Source organism: Nelumbo lutea, chromosome 3, assembly GCF_056320005.1.
Source record: "Nelumbo lutea isolate HS-2025 chromosome 3, American lotus-T2T, whole genome shotgun sequence".
NCBI classification, from domain to species: domain Eukaryota; kingdom Viridiplantae; phylum Streptophyta; class Magnoliopsida; order Proteales; family Nelumbonaceae; genus Nelumbo; species Nelumbo lutea.
The window spans coordinates 114,593,627-114,613,459 of record NC_142686.1 but is presented as its reverse complement, the minus strand read 5'-3'; the positions used below and the strand labels follow the sequence as shown (position 1 = coordinate 114,613,459).

The following is a 19,833-nucleotide window of genomic DNA, read 5'->3' as shown; positions in this document are numbered from 1 at the left end:
ACATGTATGATATGTATTAATACATATTATATAATATTTTATGTTATATAATATATAAAATAAGTTATGTTCACATTATATGACATATAATACAAAGTATTGTGTACATTTAATATTTTTTACATAAAGCTGTAGGCTGGAATTGGGACTGGTAACCTGGGTCAGGCCAGGCCACTCAGTCCATGATTACCCCTATTAAAAATTGTGTGGGTCTAAACACATTAAATCTAGAACAAATTTTCAACCAGTTAAAACACATGAGACCGGATCTATTCCTCATACAGGGTGCTTCACACCGGCTTCACACACACATCCGATAATATATTTGGAATATCTTTCATATTTAGAAGTTATTATTCATGAGAGATGTTTTTAATGTACATGTATCATATATCTGTGAGACGCCATGTATGAAGAGCATATCCCGTTCCCAAACACATAAGCTATTCATCAATAAACTGATGATGTGGTGTATCGTAATTGGCCAATAAATTGTAGAGGATTCGTATTCATTAGAGTGGAGGAACTGAGTTCAGATCTGCTATCAACAAAATGCTGGTCACAACCTTGCGCAAGAAACCGCAGCCAGGGAACATCTCCCCATTAACGACAACAAAATGAAAAGAGGTGTTCTCAATGTGCGGCTGTAGAATTGTGTGGCCTTTTGGTCAGAACTCGGAGGGAAGAGTCTTCTTGGGATCAGACGATTCTTGGCCAATCATGATGTACCACGTCATTCTGATTGCGAATTTGCGATTACCCGGATCACCTGCCAACAAACAGGTTTCAACTTTCAACCACCTACCAACATAATCCCACCGCATATCTTCTACATGACGGATCCCACTATTATGATGGCAGGGTCCGTGACTGGTGAGGTGTGCGGTTTCGGATGATGCTGATAGGAAGTTGGAACCTGTTTTGTTGGCAGGAGATCCCTACTCCAATGTGAACTCCGGAGGGAGAGACGTCTTAGCTGATTTTCCATACAGACTGTCGCGTTAGATTGATCTTTTAAGTATCAAACACGTGGCAGCTTAAGAGGGCCCAGACTGCAGCCATGGGTATGTCACCTGTGTCCCTTGACCAAGGAGACAAGTCTCTTTCTGGTTTATATTTTCTCCCCTTGTTCTCCTCGTCTCTCCGCTTTTAATCTCCAATTTTCCATTTAAAGGTCGGAGAACCAGTCTCCAATATCAGTCGTAGCAAGCAACTCTTTCTCTCTCTGTCTTTCTTGGAGATAAAAAATTAATTTCTTTCTTTTTCTTCCTTTTCGATCCTAGGGCAAACTATTCCACCGCGCAATAGTATCTGTATTTAGAATTCGAAATAACGGACATTTCGTTCGAATTTTAGATTTCATTAAGTCTCGTTCTTTTGAGATTTAAATAATAGAATTAGGGTTTCGCATTTTGTTTCTTGGATTGTATAGTATAGCGAAATATGTTCTTCACGGGAGATTCGTCAACGCGAAAGAGAGTCGATTTAGGGGGACGGAGTTCGAAAGAAAGGGACAGACAGAAGCTTCTGGAGCAGACGCGGCTTGAGAGGCAGCGGCGGTTAGGGTTAAGGCAACAGAATTCTGCTGCGATTAAGATCCAGGTTTGCATCTAAGCATTGCTCCGTGGAGTGATTGATAAACGATCTTGCTTTCATATCTGTTTCTGTTTTAATTGCACTGCAATGAACTGAGCTTCAGTACTTTTTTGAAGGTTTGGTTGGTTTTATGAAGAAGCAAAGTGTAGTTTAGGTGATTACGCGTATTCCGTACTTCTCCCCACTGCATGACCACTTACAACTAACTGAAAATAATCTGGAGATTGTTACCGTTTCTGATAAAAAAAATAGTCTGGAGATTACTTTTCCTTCTTTCTACATGATATTAGAAGAATCCGGACATTTGTTTATCAATGTGCATATTGCTGCCTGTAATTATATACACAACGTAAACAAAGAGAGTAATGTGATCAAACATAAAATAGAATGTGCTACCTGCGAACTAAAAGTAGTGCCTGTAGTATACATATGTATTTATAGGAAAAACCTATGCTGCTGGAAAGACATGATACCGGAAGGGCTTTGACCAATCAAAACCCCCGGTGAATATGATAAAGAACCACCTGATTGGTTACCACTTTTAATGATACCGGTTGATTGGTTACAAGTTTTTCTGGTATTATGTCTTTCCGGTATCATAGTCAAACCCGTATATGTATAACAGTATAAGTTGGTTAATTTCAGCTCTTATCATCATTATAATCATGATTGAAGCTATTTGCTGGTAATTAGGGACGTAAAATAGGGTTATTTGATAGAGCTGATCACGAACTTGTGCCATTTCTTTAGTTCGTCCTATCAAATTTCACTTGCTATGTTGTGAACATAAAGAATGTTCTATTTATAAAAAGAAATTAAGAATGTTCTATTTAAATTATAATTTTTTTGCAGTTTAAATGTCTAAATTTTTCTTGCCACACTTAATCTGGAAAGCCTCAACATTTTTTCTCATGTTAATGAGTTAATCTAGGCAAACTTGCTCTTTGAAACTTGATGCCTGTTGGGGCTTTTGTTGTTCCTCCTTTTTCCTTCCCGTCCCAATACACAAAGGAAAAAGAAGAGGCATAAGAAATCATGGTAGCTAGAAAGAAGATTTGCATTGCATTGTTAAGCAATTGGACATTTGGTCCTGTTTGCTGCTTTATTTGTTGAAATACTACAAATATCTGCATTTATAGAAGTATCTAAGCAGTCTATCATTCATTTAACATATGCCATGCAAAGTACACAAGTTGACTAAATGGTTGCTGCAGAAATGCTTCAGAGGGAGGAGAGCTGCAGAAGCTGAACGTTTTAAAGTCCGAGAGCAGTTCTGCATGATCTTTGGGGATCACTGCCAAAAGGTAGACAGGTACGCTGGTTTTAGATGTTTAGTAGATTTAGTAATGAGGCTAAAGCACTAGTTTTAGTTATGGCCGTCTTGGAAGGTGCCAAAAAGGCTAAGGAGCTTAAATGAAGGAGGCTAATTTTTGAGGAAGACTTGAAGTTGGTAATAGACTGGCTGCAAAAGGAGGAGAGTAGCATGTGGAGCTACATGAATGAAGAGAGAATCTCTAAGTGGCTGACTTGGGATATGATAGTGAGGACAATGGGTAAAGAGGTGCGTCAATTCCTTTGCAGATGCACTACCAAACAAGGGGTGGGAAGAGATCATTTGTTCTGGGCCTATTTGAATCTTTTAATTTTGGGGGAGTTAAGAAAGTTTATCTCCCCTGCCTTTGTACTTATCTCTCTTTTTTCATTAATGAAATGCTTCTGTTACTGATAAATAAAAGCACTGGTAGTAGTTACTTATTCTTGTGGAGACAGTCCCTTAAACAATTTGCGAAGCAAAATGCAACTAAAACCTTGTTCAACTTTGTTTGTTGCTTCATTTAATGTTTAGTTACTAGGCAGTATTCCTCTGCCACTTGCTCCATTGATGTTGTTATTGGTTTCTATCAACAGGGGTTGTTTCAATCATGATTCACAGTTCCTTTGCCAGTTGCTCTTTTTCTTCAATGCACATAACAGTGGTGATTTTGCGATCCTTGTGGAGACATGCCGCTTATTTCACCTGTTTGTTAGAGATAGTGGTGGGTCTAATGACTCTATTCAGTCTATCCTATTTGGAATTTACTGAAATATCTTTTTTTTTCCTCATAGCTATTTTGCAGTGTAATAAACTTTAATTGTCCATATAAAAAAAACCTCTAGTTGTTTACTTTCAGTTTATTTCATCTTGTTTGCCAGTTCAAATCAAACTTTATCTAGTAAAGTCTTACTTTGTTCCTTTTTTTTTTAATTTAACCAATTTCTTTGGTAAACTTTTATCAGTTTCTGATGTTCCATTTTCCCAGGCATATCATTTTCTGGGTTTCCTAAAATAATATATAACAAATGGTAATTATTTCCTGTCATATTTGGTTTTTGAGCCCTTAATTCATTAAAACTAAAAGAAGCAGAATAACAAATCCCATGATGTGATTATTGTTCTCTCTATAAGAGTTTCGTGTATCCTTTGTTTATTTACTTTTATTGGAGAAGGTAAAGAAAGCCTGTCGTATTCTTTCATGTATCCTTTGTATTCCCTAACAATTGCACCATTCTTTCTTCTAGTAATTTATCACCAAGCTTGCCGGCTTTTGTGCAGACATGTTTTTGCAGATTATGTGATGACCTTGCAACAAGATTGGCTTTTTACCTTACATTTTACTGCCTATGATTTCCATGGGCCATTGTAAAATTGTGTGCAAAATTAACTAAGTAAAATTGCTTCACTATTGTGTCAAAAAGAAAAAAAAATTGAATACATCTATCTCGATATAGCAGTGATTGCGGAAATTCCCATTGCTTTTGCCATTGTTTTCTAGTGATGGTTATGGAGTCTGACTGTATTTTTTTATTCTCTTTATGGTTAAATCCATATTACTTCCTTTTCTATATGGTTATGCATGTTTATTTCTTGCCTTAGAACGCTATATTGACAGATTTTAGCCATGCAACAGGGGATACCTTGGGCCTTTTTGCAGGTGCCAATTATTCATTGAAGAATACTGTGGAGAATAGAGTGAAGCGGCTTGCATATGCCTGTCTTAAGGCAGTTCATCAAAACAGGTTGGTTTTATTCACCCTATGGTCAAAACATGCTGCATTTGAACCATAATTGGAACTTATGGATATATATATTTTTTTTGTAATGGAGAGAGAATGTTAATAGTAGACTTCTGCTTATTGATAAGGATGGGTTTAAAGATAAGGTTATGCCACTGTATGTCAAATTAAGGAAATTTTAATTTAAGTCTCCCTCATGGCATGGAGAATAGAAGTCTTCCTTGGAAGTCAGGAAATGGGTGATCGAGGGCTGGAAATGTTTGGGAATTACCAGTTTTAGGAGACTTGGAAGACTTTACTTTATTTACCTTTCAGTGTGAGTTTGGGGCCAAACATGTTACTAGTGTTGGAACTTTGATATGAAGGTTCATCGACTTGGTACTGTTTACTGCCTTTTTATTTAGTTACAATGGATTCTGAAAGAAGTTGCAGGAGATGGGTTGGTGCTTATGGCCTCTGGTTACATTTTTTTGGTGTTGTGTTTCTTTTCAGTATTCAGAGGCCTATGGCATATATTTATGTGGAACACGTCTTGGAATAACTCCCTAGTCTACTACAGTTACGGTCATATTTAAATGGGAAGGAAACTTCTTTTATGGCATATATTTGTGTGGAACACGTCTTGGAATAAACTCTCGCCCTTCTGTTGGCTGCTGCTCCTTAGGAACGAAAATGACTGGTAGCTGCTTGCTACAGTGGATCCTAGTCAAGAAACAAACAAAGATCTTGCTGGATAGATGAAATCCGAGGTGTGTAAAAGCAGAAGGACCTGACTGTTTTAGACTTTAGAATGGGGATTGGTTAGACGTGGAATCCTGTGAAGGTTCTGACATGGAGGACACGTATAGTCTGGGTAGTGTCGATTTGCAAGATAAAGGGGATTTTCTAGAGGATAACAGCCTCAATATGGAAATTTTCTTTCTAGATGAAAATAGTTTTGGTGGTGGCAAGGTTGACACAAGTAGAAAGGCTGAAATGATGGCTACTAATGCTGTGCAAGCTACACCATCCTTAATCGAGGGAGCTAATCAATGAGAGCAGTACAGTATGGGGATTGGCTTAGAGAGACATGACTCCATTAGGTTATGTGAAATTAGACTGAGAAGGGAGATATAGAGATATGGCTGGCTCTTGGTAAGATCAGAAGGGGTTGCCAATCTAATCCAAACCACTTCTTTGCCTTGTAAAACTAGGGCGAACTCCTCGGCTTCCTTGTCTACTCTTCGGCCCTTGTGCTACCTTGTCTGCTCTTCGGCCAGGTATGTGTGTCCCTTTGGTTTATGGTACTCATCTGCCGAGGCAAATGAGTGATAGGAAGTTGAAAGGTGGTGATCTTAATGGGGGGGAAGGAGGAGATGAAGAAGTATCATGGGAAAAATGAAAAAATGAAGAAAAATAAAAGAAAAAAAGGAAAAAAAAGGTTCGAGGTGGAAAGGTTACTTTTGGATATCGAGGGGGATCTAGAGTTTAGTGGAAGGGGAGATAGGAGGAAGTAGTCTAGGTAAGGAAAGGAGGTTGGCGGAAGAAGGGTTCTGGAAAAAGCATTGATGAAGATATTTATTTGTAATGTGAGAGGCTTGGGAAGTGCAAGGAAGAGAAGAGTAATAAAGGATCTTCTTAGGAAGGAAAATCCAGATATCGTGATACTACAAAAGACAAAATTGTCTGAGATAAATGCAAGATAGGTTAGAAGCTTTTGGAGGTCCAGGGGAGTGAGTTGGTCTTTTGCTCCGTCCTACAGAGCCTCAGGGGGAATTGTGATGGTTTGGAGAGATGAGATAATGGAACCTATGGAGGAATTGATAGGAAGATTTTCTGTATCTATCAAATTTAGGAATGTAGAGGATGGCTTCACGTGGGTAGTAACCCTCGTAATGTCGTTTGCAATGTGGGAGGAGTTTTTGCAATAAAAGGCTTATGGGATGGCCCATGGTGTGTGGGAGGGGACTTTAATGTAATAAGATTTTCAAATGAAACAAATAACCCCCATCAGTCAATCAAAACTAGTATGAGAAGATTTAATGACTTTGTAGAAGATTGTGATTTGAAGGAGATTCCACTGCTACAACACAAATTCACTTGGTCTAACCTCCAGGATAACCCTTCGAGCTCAAAATTGGATAGGTTCCTCTTCATCCTAACTTGGGAAATCATTGGGGCAACTTGGTCTCTAGAGCTCTGCCTAGGGTCACTTCAGACCATTGGCCTATTAAGATAGGTATAGAATCCTTTAGTGTTGGCCCTAGACCTTTCAGATTTGAAAATATGTAGTTAACACATCTGGAGTTTCAAGGTAAAGTGAAGGAATGGTGTGAAATTCCACAAGAAGTTGCGAAGATTAGGATCAAAATCATGTTTATGAAGAGTAAAAGTCCAGCCCATGAACAGGTCTATTGGCCACTATGAAGCAACTTAATTGTTGCCACTACCAACTTGCTGAGAATTCCCAAGCCTAACCTTTTGCAGTCACCATTATGTTGTGGGCCTTGTGGCTATTGGCTTGTGGGTTTCAAGTTCCATCCAAGTATGTAAAAACCATTTTCTCCCCTATTAATTTTTCAATGTAAACAACTGAGATGCTGTGAGTTTGCTGCATAGATTTGCAGGTATGTTTAGTGTAAATTCCCTTTTTCTTTTCTCTCTTCTGTCCTTTCTTTTGCTTAAGGAGTTGCAAGATAGATCATAAATTGGCTACTCCTAGTTGATTTTTTCTTTATGGCATATGTATTATCCATTCATTAGATCCCATGCTCTGTCTTTCCTAATGTGAAATATAATCTGTTGTTTGTCCTGGGTCTTCTTTTTAAAAATAAGAATATTGCATTTTTAGTGTGTATGAGACAATTTGGTTGATGTTTACCAAAATATATGATATGTTGACCAACTTTTTGTAATTTTGAAACTCGCTATAATGTCTATCGATGGGTCTCAACATTGATATATGTTGGTTGACATTTTAACCATGTTGATAAGACTCTGAGAAAGTGTCCAACTTGAAAATCAGTTGAGAGAAAAGTTGTTTGGTTGGAACAATATTAGCTAGGGGAGTGTAGAGAGGTATGTGGGGTTGTTAGGCTGGGTGGTGAATGATGGCATTTAAATTACCTAAGCTTACCACTAGGAGGAAACCCAAGGTGAGCTAGCTTTTGGGACCTGGTGGTGGGGAGATACACTATGAGAAAGTATATCTCACTTTGAGAAAATCTACCTTTGAGAACCTATCAATATAGTTTTTGTTAGTGTCAACTGTTCTGGATCCCCATCAGCAATTGCTAAGTTTTTTTTTTTTTGTTTTTTTTTTCTTTTTGTGAGAGCTAGGTGAAACCAAAGAGGACCACTCGATCATTTGGAGAGTAGTGCACAATCCTGTGGAAGGAGGGTTGGCAATCAGTAGATTGAAGGACATGTATATATCACCATTAGGAAAGTGGCCCTGGAGGCTCCTTTAAGACGATAAACTATGGCATGCTCCTCTTAAGAGTACTCATGGGCTCATTCTCTTATGGATGGGATGCTGGAGTATCGGCTAATGCTTTATTTACATCTGCCTAGAAATCAATTGTTGCAATATTACCCTCATTTTCTTCTTTGCTTAATATGTTGCTTACCTTGGGATCTTGTGGTAAGAATCAGACTGTGGGGGAGGATGTTTGGTAGGATGACATTCCATTGATGGATAAATTTCCCACTCTTTACTCACATTCACTCCACAAAAATAAAAGCATTAGTCATTGTCTGTTTGTAGCCCATTATGGGTCAACTGGAAAATTTGCAGTTACTGATAAAAAAGCTAAGTTCATTGATGTGCCTTTGATTTAACTTGGTGGAGATGACAGTTGTGGCTTACTGTATATTGTCTTGCATAGGGATTGGCTGAAGGATCATCTTTTGATGTCATATCAGTTTTCTAGTAGTCCGATAACCATCCTGCTAGAGACTGTGGTTGTCTTGACAGATCCGAAACTTCCATGGGTTTGCACAATTGTTGGCTATCTCACACAAAGAAATATATTTGCCTTGTTGAGAGATATTATTCTTACTGGGAAGGTACATATTGTTATCCCAATTAAATCCCTGTCCTCTTTTATATGGTTTATCTTATTGCGGCCAAGGAAACACATGCGCATTCACCATAAGCAATCTTCCATTTATTTTTAAGCATAGAGGCATTATTGACTGCATCTTTCCACATTTTTTTGTCAATTTAGAACATTACCTTTTTATGTTGGTTCCAAAGGTTTTAAACCTCAGTTTCATTTTAAAATTTGGTCCATTTAGAAGTGGAAATAATTTTTAGAAGTTTATGGAGGTTAACAGAAGCATTGTAAAATTATTTTTAACTACGAAAACATCTTGAAAATGGTTGTCTATCAAGGGAGTTAAACACCTACATTCGGGTTTGAAGAACTGCAAATGGGATGGCAGATTCATTAGAAAAACAAGGGGTCAATATACATCAGCTGTTTTGGGCGCTATTGTGAATCTTTTGCATATTGGGTGGTTGAAATATCTCAACCTGATGTACTGAACATCTTTTGTATGGTTAATAAAATTTTCTTTACTAATGTGATCTTTAATACTCGAATTATAAACTTTTTTTTTTTGCTTTAATGAAATTCTAATAAAAAAAATATAGAATAGACATCATTAGGCACTCTGGGCTCATTACAAAATAAACTATTTGAGAAGGAAAACATAAAATATTTGAAAGAAGAGAAGAGGTGAAAAGGAAGAAGTTGTATTTTGGCTTACATAACAGCCTATTCCATCCTTTGTTCATTATAAGAATACCAATAGAATTATCATACTGCCCCTATATGTACAGCATGTGTGGTATTAAAATAATCACTCCCCTTCAAGCAATAACTGGTTGAGCTTTCCCTGCTTGATGAGGAAATTAGAAAAATTGCTATTTATTTTCACAAATGATAAATAAATCTCCTTTGGGCCACCTTCTCTTGGATAAATTGGTTGCCCACCTTTATGTGTTTTTTTTTTATCAGTGAAAGAAACTTTATTGCTTAAAAAACAGAAATGCCTGCTTCTGTGTTTTGTCCTATTATGCCGTACTGATTTATGAGCAGTAACTGCAGCTTTGTTATCACAATATAGATTCATATTGCCTTTTATGGGGCATCACAACTCATGTGCCATCACCCTGTATTCAGCTTATGAACTTGAATGAACAACTGCCAACTGTTTTTACTTATCTAGGTAACCCAGTTACCCTTTATGAATATACCATACCTAGATCTCTGTCGGTAGCTTAACTTGCTCAAGCTGCATTTGTGTAAGCCTCCACCTTTTTATGCCCATGTCTTTATGACTTCATCACTTTTCGGTTGTGCATTTAATATAACATATGATATGGTTTATAGTTGCTAAATAATTGGATTGTGGTGAATGTATAAATTTGCTCACTACTACTATTTCAGCAATATCATGTTTGGCAAAAGATAAATTAACTTGGCAACCAACCTTTGGAATCTACCCACATCAAATGGTTGTTCACCATTCTAGTAGTGAAACTTCAAATTGGATTCTATAGTCATGTATTTGGGTTTGGATCTGTTATAATTCTGTTTTGTATATTGCTGCAACGGCTTTTTTGTCTTTGTCTTTCTTTTTATTGTAAAGCCATCACCCTAATAATATAAATAGAATCTAAGGCGCCACCGGTCCATTCTTTTGGTGTAAAGCCATCTCCTCTTTTCATCTCCCACTTTCATCTCTTTCTTCTAGGTTTACATGGTATCAGAGCAGGGATTTGGGTTCTAATCATATCCAGATCATGGTTCTCACCTGAAACTTCCCAATCGGACTGATCGACTGAGCTAGACTTCTATTTCTTCATTTTTTCTTTTCTCTATTGGTCACTGTATCAAGAAGAGGTATTTGTGATACTTGTGGTGGCTGCCGAATGCAGTCATCAGACGGTGTAAAGCCATCTCTTAATTTAACAATTTGTTGGATGATATTAATTTTTGGAGTTTAATACATGTAGATTTATTTTAAACTTTGCTTCATGCATTTTGTTTCAACATATTTTCTCTTAATTATTTTCCGACAAACCAAAAATAGGAAAACGAATGTTCCCACTATTTCCCCTTGTGTGACCAAACACTGTAAAATGAAAATTTCACACTTTCTCACCCAATCCCATCCTATCCCATCCCACCCCAATCTTCCCAGAAATCAAATGGTGCCTAATAGAAGTGATTACAGTGAGAATGGTACATTGGATGCTGGTGAATAAACAACTCAAGGGAGTCACAACTGATTAACTGTTAAGAGGTTGGCAAATACTGGATGGTTTTTCCAGTAGAATCATCCCAGTATAGTGGAGTTGAGGCTTCCTGACATGGGCAATATAAAATTAAATATTGATGTAGATGTATGCCGCATTGGTAACTTCAGTACATGAGGAATAGGAGGGGCAATAAGAGATGATAGAGGCGGTATTTTTCTCAGCTAGTCTGGGGCTCTGGGCCAGACAGCCGGTAGGGTATGGAGGGGGCCATTGGTTGTGTACAGATTACAGAAGAGATCCTTTGGATCTTCCAGTTTCTGGTTAGAGAAGCAAAATCAGTAGGAAGAAGCCTGGACTGCTTGTTCAGGTGTGTCCCAAGGACTGCCAATTGCGTGGTTGACGATCTATCAAAAACTGGGGTGATGAGGACTTCTTTGAGGAATACCTAGGCCCGGGAATGATATGTAAAATTATAAACATAATTGTTTTTGAAAGATAATGAAGTATGTGCATTATAATTAAAAAAAGTGGAGGGTGAGGATCCCTCAATCACATATACAAAAGATGGTGCCTCTTTCAATATGCACAGATGATGTACATTCAGATTCTTTACAAGAGAAAACTCAAAAACTGATGGTCAGCCAATGAAAAAAAGGAATTGACTAAAATACCCACATAAAGATTTGAACAGGCCCTGCCAAGCTCATCAACATCCTTTCAATTCTACCAATAATTGCCTCTAGTGGCTCTGACTTGGACTCAAAGATTCTGCAATTCCTTTCTTTCCAAATGACCAGCCTAGAGCAAAGGGAAGACACTTCCATAGGAAATTTCCTTGAGACTTGAGCTGAGTATGGAACAGTCCTCCAAGAAGAAAGCGAACCAGCAACAGGGCTGGGGAAGATCCAGTTGATTTGGAAGAGCCTGAAGAAATGGCACCAGACCTGGTGAGTGAACAGAAATTTGTATGTAGTGACAAGTTGAGCTGCTGTATTTTTCCTAACAATCAAATATTTTGGATAGCAAGGTTTTTTGTGCCAATGAATACAATATATCCTGTTGGATAACAAAAAACAAAATAAAAAAAAAAAGAAATCCATGGAAGATCTAAAAGCAAGGAAGTAGTAGCAGCTACAAATCTATGCTTCTGAGATATGAATACTGGCATGGATATGGAAAACAGGGATAGGACTCTCCATTTCTTAAGATCCCAGTTCCCAGACACAGTTACGGGTATAAGGATCCCATATAAGATTTCACTGAAAACCACTATTTCCATTGCTATTCATATGGCCATATAAAATCTTTAAGTACCCTTTGACACAGATAAATAACATTTAATACTTATGTAAGATTTGGATTCTTAAACTACTTAATCCCTAGTGTACCCAATGTTCAAATACCAATATACCAATAATAAGCCGCAGAATTCTGTATTTTATGAAATTCCCTTGGTAACCCCGACTTTAAGTGAGAAATCTCTTAGACCTTATTTAGAACTTTTGGACCAAATTTTAATGAAAGAAAAGATAACTGGACTCTTCTAGCTTGGGCCACACACCCCAATGGGTTCCTTGGTAAGTGCAGAAAATAATCTGCTATGCAATTGCCAGATGATGCCCCTCCTCTCTGATTGATCTGAAAATTTAAATACAGGTATCCATGAATGAAATATCAATATCCTGTAATTCTATGAATATCATACTTGTACAGTCATACCTTTGGGAGTTTTTTTTCCTCTCATTTCTTTTGGAAATACAAATATACTTTACCTTTTATTCAAAAAAAAAGAAGAAAAAACTTTACCTTTTCAAAATTTCAATTTTTTTTAATGAGTGGATCCTAAAATCTGGAACTGATTATCTTTGAATCTAGGACATGCTGCCTTATTCTTCTTTTGCATTTGCAACGGTTATCCTTCATAAGATTCATTTATAGCATTTATTCCATATTTCACTTTTGACTCCATTTTATGATGTCTTGCATTTTGATTGTGTTTTACGTTACTATGATTGCCAAACTGTTTTACTGGTTTTGATTGTGCAGAAAAGTATGAAGGCTCAAGACAGTGGTGGTAAAATATCTTCATCGGAGCATGTTATAATGCTCATCATTTCTCATATTGGTCACCAACCATGTAGTTGTCCAAATATTGATCCAAGATGGGGGTTTTCTTCTCAAATTCTTACAATTCCTTTCTTGTGGCAGCTTTTTCCCTATTTAAAAGAGGTAATTTTGCTTTAACATGTTTAGTTTGGTACTTGGCTTTTATGATTGTGATGGAATCTGGAGTTAGCCAATGCCAACCAATTTTGGCAGGGATTACAATTAAACTACTGCATGAAAAGCATGAAGTTGACCCCCCCGGCCCCCTTTTTCGATGCAGCCCTGAGTTATGGGGGTCTTGCTCCGCTTCACCAAGACCCCCCCTTTCAACTAATGTCATGCATCTTTATTCTTCTTAATATAAAATATTTTTATTAAAAATAAAGAAAAAATGAGATCCTCCCTTCCTCTATCCTCCTAGCCTCCTCCTCTTAAGGAGGCTTACGCCTCTTGCCTTCTGAACTATGCCTCACACCTCTTGGTAGTAGAACGCCTTGAGTCACACCTGTGCCAAGTCATTAGCAATATGATTGGCTGATCTGAGTGTTCATTGGATTGAGATGTTCAAGCTAGACATGATAGCTCTAGCCTCTCTAAAGATATAATATAACAACATATGGTTTCCAAACTCCCTCTGAAATCCAAATCTATTCAGTCTTTTTAATTTTCATAAGCTGCATTTATCTGGAAATTGTGATCTTTATGATTATTTTGAGAAATGGTAACTTATTTCCTTGATATATAAAAGATGTGTGTGTGTGTGTGTGTGTGTAGTGCTTTTAAAAGTGAAAGGGCCTTCTTTGTGTTTGAGGCATAAGGTGCGAGTCAAAGTGTGCACCTTTTCAAAGCAAGCTGCTAATTTTTTGAAAAAAAATAAAAAATAATAAAGACTAACACTAGTGCTTAAAAAGTTTGGAGGACAAGTGATCTTTGAACATAGTGCTGAATTTATTTAGAGGTGATCCAACCTTTGAGAATTTGAGAGGAATTTTCAGAATTCAGAGGTGTTGTTTGATGTTTAACCAAACACCACATAACCTTTGAAATCCAAACGATCACCTAGTTTAGGGGTTGACAGTTGTATTTTGAATTTTCTTTAATTAAGTTACCATTTCCAATAAAAAAGTCCAGAGTTCATAGGTCAGTTTAGCACTAGCCATATTTCTTTACTTTGCCACACATAACAATAGGATCATCACCTCTATTCTCTAGTTGTTGCTCCAAGCCAAGGTTTAAAATGTTGGTATCGATGGAAGTGCCAGTCATCCAAATATAGGAAACATGTTGGAAATATCATATGGAAATATTGTAAAAATCATAGACATGGTAGATGCATTGTAAAATATGCAAAAATATATAATGATAAAAGAAGCATAGGTACACCTTTTTAAATTATTATATTGCTCCAAATCATTAAACAAAGCTAAGAAACTAAGGTTATAGGCAAAAGAATACGTTATGAAATTGTCCTGTAAACCTTAAGATTGAAAGCTTTGTAATGGAATGAGTTAAAGCATACTTTAAACTCATAGAAAATGAAAATGGTTGTAATAGATCAATCAAATAATCTATTAAACAAACAAAATCTAATATTTAACTTCATTTTTTATGTTTGAAATGAATATGTTATTATCTCAAAGTGGTAACATGTAAGTTAGGCAGACAATAACATTGTTACTCCGCATATCTACAATATTGTCACCATCTTGTGTTATAATTAGTGTTCTAAAGGCGCAAGGCGCAGAGGTCAATTTGCGGCTGAGGCGCAAGGCGGGCGCACACCTTTTTGAAGCAAGGCGCAAAAATAAGAAAAATGTCAGAAAATTCAAAAACATGCCAAAAATTCAAAAAAAAATCTTAAACATAATATTAATAAAAAATATAAACTTAAATTTTAAAATAAATGTTTTAAAAAACCTATTATCTAAAATTAAAATACATAAACATAAGATGTAAAGCATATTCAAATGAGAATTTAAAAATAAAATCAAACATATAAAACATTTTCAAGCATGTAAAACCTCTAATATCTTTTTTTACTCAATTGCATTACTTCAAGTAGCTAATGTAATGTAAAACATATTACACTCCTCATTCTACGAGCTGCCTTTGTGCCACGCCCTCGAGGCAAGCCCAAATAAGTCCATGTTAGGTGTTAAATTCTTTGTTCTCACACAAAAAATAATGAATTTATAATTTTAGTTGCATTTTAAGAAAATATTTTATTAGGATGAATGAATGAACAACATTAGCAAATAGGGGATTTCTTGGAGTGGCGTGGCCGCTATGTTCAAAAAAAGCAAAAAAGCATTAAATTTACAAAAGGCGTATGCTTGGGCTGAGGCACAAGGTGCACCAGGCGCACCAGGCGTGCGCCTTTTGAAAGGGCTGCTCCTAGGACCTAGGTGAGGTGCATACCCTAAAATGTGCCTCGTCTCTGTACCTAGGCGTGCCTTTTAAATCACTGGTTATAATACTAACTCTTGTGCTCCGCATAGTGTTGATAATGTTCATTATTGTTCATTGGAGGATATGTCGATTCCGGTAAAATTTCATGTTGCTTTCCATGGATGTGGAGATGGAAATATGTTGTTGAAGCTATCTCTTGTATTCCACATAGTGCTGGTAGTGTTCATTGGGGAATATTTTAATTCCGGTAAAATTTCATATCGCTACCCATGGAAATGGAAATATGTCGTCAAAATATTAGGGAAATTACGAACATTTTAAACCATGCTCCAAGCTTCTCTACTATACTTTATCAATGAGCTTTAAGCATGCTAATATGATCCTTTGTTTGTTAGACATATCATACCAATCAAAGTACTGGTCCACTACCAATCAAATAATGCTTGTGGATCATTTCTTCCCTTGAGATCCAGTATGCCCATTTCTTTCCTAAAGTCTTTAGTAACATTATCTTTGTTGTCATCATGATCATCCAAGTCTTGTCCTGACTATATGGGATTAGCTACATGAATCCTGTTTTGCCATTCCATTCTGTTTTAATACCATATCTATTGTTAAATTACGAGTGCTCAAATCATTTCTCATCACTTTGTCCCATGTCCTTTTTGGTCTACCCCTGGTCCTTCTTGGCCCCTCAACTTGCAATAGATCACTTCTTATGGGGGCTTTTAATGGTCTTTTGTGCATGTGACCAAACCATCTTAGTCTACTTTCTATTTTTTTTATCACCTGTTGGAGCTACTCCTAGGGTACTTTGCGTGACTTCATTTCTAGCGCTGTCCTTTTAAGATGCTCTACTCATTCATCTCAGCATAAGCATTTCTGCCATTCATTTTTTAGACATGTTTCTTGACTGCTCTACACTCTGCTCCATACAGCCTAGCTGACCTTACAACTGTTTTATGAAATTTTCCTTTTAATATAAAAGTGGTATTGACCTCCTAGTGCACAACACTTTGTATACGCGCCCTCCATTTTGCATCCTTCTCCAATTCTATGGGTGACATCCTCAATTTCTCCCCTTGTTATGAATTATTGAACCAAGGTATCAAGAAAGGTCATGATGAGTCATCTCTTGGTTTCCAATCCTAAGTGTGCCTTGATGTACACTCTTACTATTATTAATTTTTTTATGAGTAATAGTAAAATTTTATTAATTCAGAACCTGATTTAGAATTGTAACTTTGTACAGAATCCCATGGAGAGGTGTGAGCTGCAGCCCCTCCTAGCAGCTACACTAAAAATTACAGAAATTACAGCTGAGCCCAAAATATTTCTTCCCTATTTACCCTTTGCTTGGCTAACACATCAGCCATAGCATTTGATGATCTCCCCACCCATTGTATAGAAACCAATATATTCCTCGTCAGCCAATTAAATTTCTTAATTTCATTCTTGTAGCACCAAATGGTATCCTCGGGGTTTTTGAGCCAGCCCATCACCACCTTGGAATCCCCTTCAATTATTAGCTGCTCTACCCCCAATTGGTATGCAAATTTACTATTATTAAATTTGTATATCTTATATTCTGTTTTAGTCCTACTTATTTTTGAAACCTCTTGTTTCTAAGGTATTGTCCATAAACTTAATTTTGCATTTAATCCTTCATTGGTTTCACCAATTAGAACAATGTCATCAGAAAACAACATACACCATGAGACCTCCTCCTGATTATGTTTAGTCAATTCATCCATGATTTGTGCAAGTAAATAAGGACAAAGTGTTGAACCTTAGTGAAGACCCATCGTAACTGATGATTGGGGGTGGATTCGAGCCAAGCCGAGCCGAATACTTGACTATTTGAGCTCAGCTCGCTGAAACTGTGTTAGGCTCAAGCTTGAGCTCGAGCTCAATTCAAGCTAGAGACTTGAGCTCGAGCTCGTCTCAGTTCAAAGCTCACAAGTTTGAGCTCATGTCTGCTTGAGCTCGACTGCAAGTCATGTTTTTTTTTCTAAATAATAGAAAATTGTACACATAAAAATAATTTTTTATTTTATATAAAAAAGAAAGATAAAAATTATTTATTATTATACATATAAAAATAAAAGTCATACATATAAAATGCTTTTATTTTACATAAAAAAAATAAGAATTAAAAAATTGTTTATTATATATAATAAAAAATATTTATTATATGTTTATATGTATATGCATATGTTTATGTATGTATGTATGTATGCATGTATTTATGTATATAATAAAAAATTATTTATTTGTTATACTAGGCTCGCAAGCCTCATGAGCCGAGCTTCATTGGGCTTGAGCTTGGCTCGATTAGCAAACGAGCCTATATATCAGGCTCGACTTCGGCTTGAAGCTCTATTTAAACCGAACCAAACCAAGCTTTTTACGAGCGAAACTCGAATAGCTCGTGGGAAGCTCAGCTTGTGGCCACCCCTACTATTGGTGTTTCTTCTGTAGGTGTTTTGACATTGGTTGTTACACCCTCATACATATCTTCAGTTAGGTCTATTTACCTATTTGGAACCTCTTGCTTTTCCAAGACCTCCATATTATCTCTCTAGGGACTCTATTGTATGTTTCTCTTAGATCAGTGAAAACTATATGGAGATTTCTTTTTTAGTTTTCTCTTAACTCTTTCTATCAATTGTTTCAAAAGAAAGATAGCTTCCATGGTTAATCTCTTTGGTGTAAACCCAAATTGGTTATGTGATATAGTTGTTTCACGTCAAAACCTTCACTTAATTATTCTCCTGAAGTTTCATAATGTGACTCATGTGTTAAATCTCTTATTAGTTATTACAACCTTGTATATCACCTTTGTACTCAAATATAATCACCATATTTCTCTTTCTCTATTCATTGGGCGTCTTCTTTTCTTTCATTATCTTTTTAAATAGCTTATTTAGCCTTAATAAGCTTATTTTTTTCTTGAGACAAGGTAAAGTAAGAAGTAGGGGTGTCAATTGGACTGGATTTGGTCCAATCTGATCCAGTCCAATGTGAGTCCATTATAAATGAACAAGGTCCAATCCAATCCAATGAATGTTTTGGACCAATTTGGACCGGTCCAATTCAATGTCTGGATCGTTGAATCTGTTCAATTTCATTTTGATTTAAATTGGTTTTAACCCAAACCCGGTCCATTGACACATATATTCTTATCTTATATCAATGTACCAGATATTGGCTTAATCCAACTCAATCCAATATAAATTTGTTATGGATGGACCAGGTCCAATCCAATCTAATAAATATTTTGGACCGGATTGGTCCGTTCAAACTGATTTTGGACTGGACGGGGTCCAATCCAAAACCGTTCCATTGATGCCCTTTGTAAGAAGTAGCCATAATAAGCCTACTTCTCCCATCTTCTTTCTTGACCAGTGTATTTAACATTATTAGATCTATTCTCTCCTACCATCTTCTCAAACAAGTCAAGTAAAGATCCTTTGGTATGGTTCAAAACCTCTACCATTGTGGATTCTAAATCCATAAGGTTGTTTAGAAGATAACTCATGCCTATAGATTTTTCTACTTTTTGATAATATGGTGACTGACTATTAGCTCTGATACCACTTGATGTATGATTGTCTTATTTGATACCGAATTGATTAAGGTACTAACTAGCTAAAAACAGAGATGTTTTGGCATAAAAGGATGAGAACAGATGGAATGGGAAACCTTAGAGTTTTGGTGAAGAAATATAGAAAACTTATCTAGATTAGTTTTAGTCCTTTGGGATGTTAAATGAATGCATTAGTAAAGAACTTATGGTTGGTTGCTGACTTGATGTAGCTGCTTGTAATATTAAAGAAGAGAGAGGGAGAGGGAAGAGAGAACTTGGAACCACTCAGTTGGTTGCCTAAAATCTCTCTCGGAGACAAGAACCACTCATCACATTTAGCATAAGCTGTAAGAAATTAAATAAACTCAATTCTTTTATCTTTCAACGTTTTAACAGTTACATACACATAAACTGATAAACACATGTATAGAATCTATATGGATGACCAATCCTACTAGAACTAGGAAAAACAAAAATTACAGAATTGCAACTATCATAAGAAAGCTTCCACAGCACTTGTCTCTTTGATTTTTTATTAGAGCTTGGATGGTTATCTGCATAAGATTTAATCATATTTCCTCCTGATAGTTGTGTACCGAATGATTTTGTGATCCACTGAAGTAAAAGTATTCTTTGGTGTTCCAGGTCTTTGCAAAGCGAGAGCTTAGTGAACATTATATTCATCAGATGGCGTTGTGTGTGCATAGCCATGCTAATGTTCTTCCTGATGATTTGTCACCTGAATTTCCAGGGTATGCATGCCTTCTGGGGAATATATTAGAAACTGCTGCAGTTGCTTTATCCCAACCAGGCTGCTCGTTTAATATGG

General features: G+C 36.5%; 1 protein-coding gene across 8 annotated transcripts in view; it reads left to right on the top strand.

Annotated features, from left to right (window-relative positions):
* The first annotated feature begins 853 nt into the window (after positions 1-853).
* UPL6 (ubiquitin protein ligase 6) overlaps positions 854-19,833 on the top strand; it is a 134,331-nt gene continuing 115,351 nt past the window's right edge. For 2 of the 8 annotated variants that reach the window (XM_088976065.1, XM_088976063.1), the window contains exons 1-8: positions 854-1,064; positions 1,433-1,602; positions 2,811-2,908; positions 3,505-3,632; positions 4,545-4,653; positions 8,517-8,697; positions 12,947-13,129; positions 19,650-19,832. In XM_088976065.1, the coding sequence (XP_088832191.1) occupies positions 1,444-1,602; positions 2,811-2,908; positions 3,505-3,632; positions 4,545-4,653; positions 8,517-8,697; positions 12,947-13,129; positions 19,650-19,832 (1,041 nt within the window). In that variant the 5' untranslated portion in view covers positions 854-1,064; positions 1,433-1,443. Of the gene's footprint in view, positions 1,065-1,093; positions 1,603-2,810; positions 2,909-3,504; positions 3,633-4,544; positions 4,654-8,516; positions 8,698-12,946; positions 13,130-19,649; position 19,833 lie in introns of those variants that run through there. The other 6 variants (XM_088976062.1, XM_088976068.1, XM_088976069.1 and 3 more) reach the window with 4 other exon arrangements.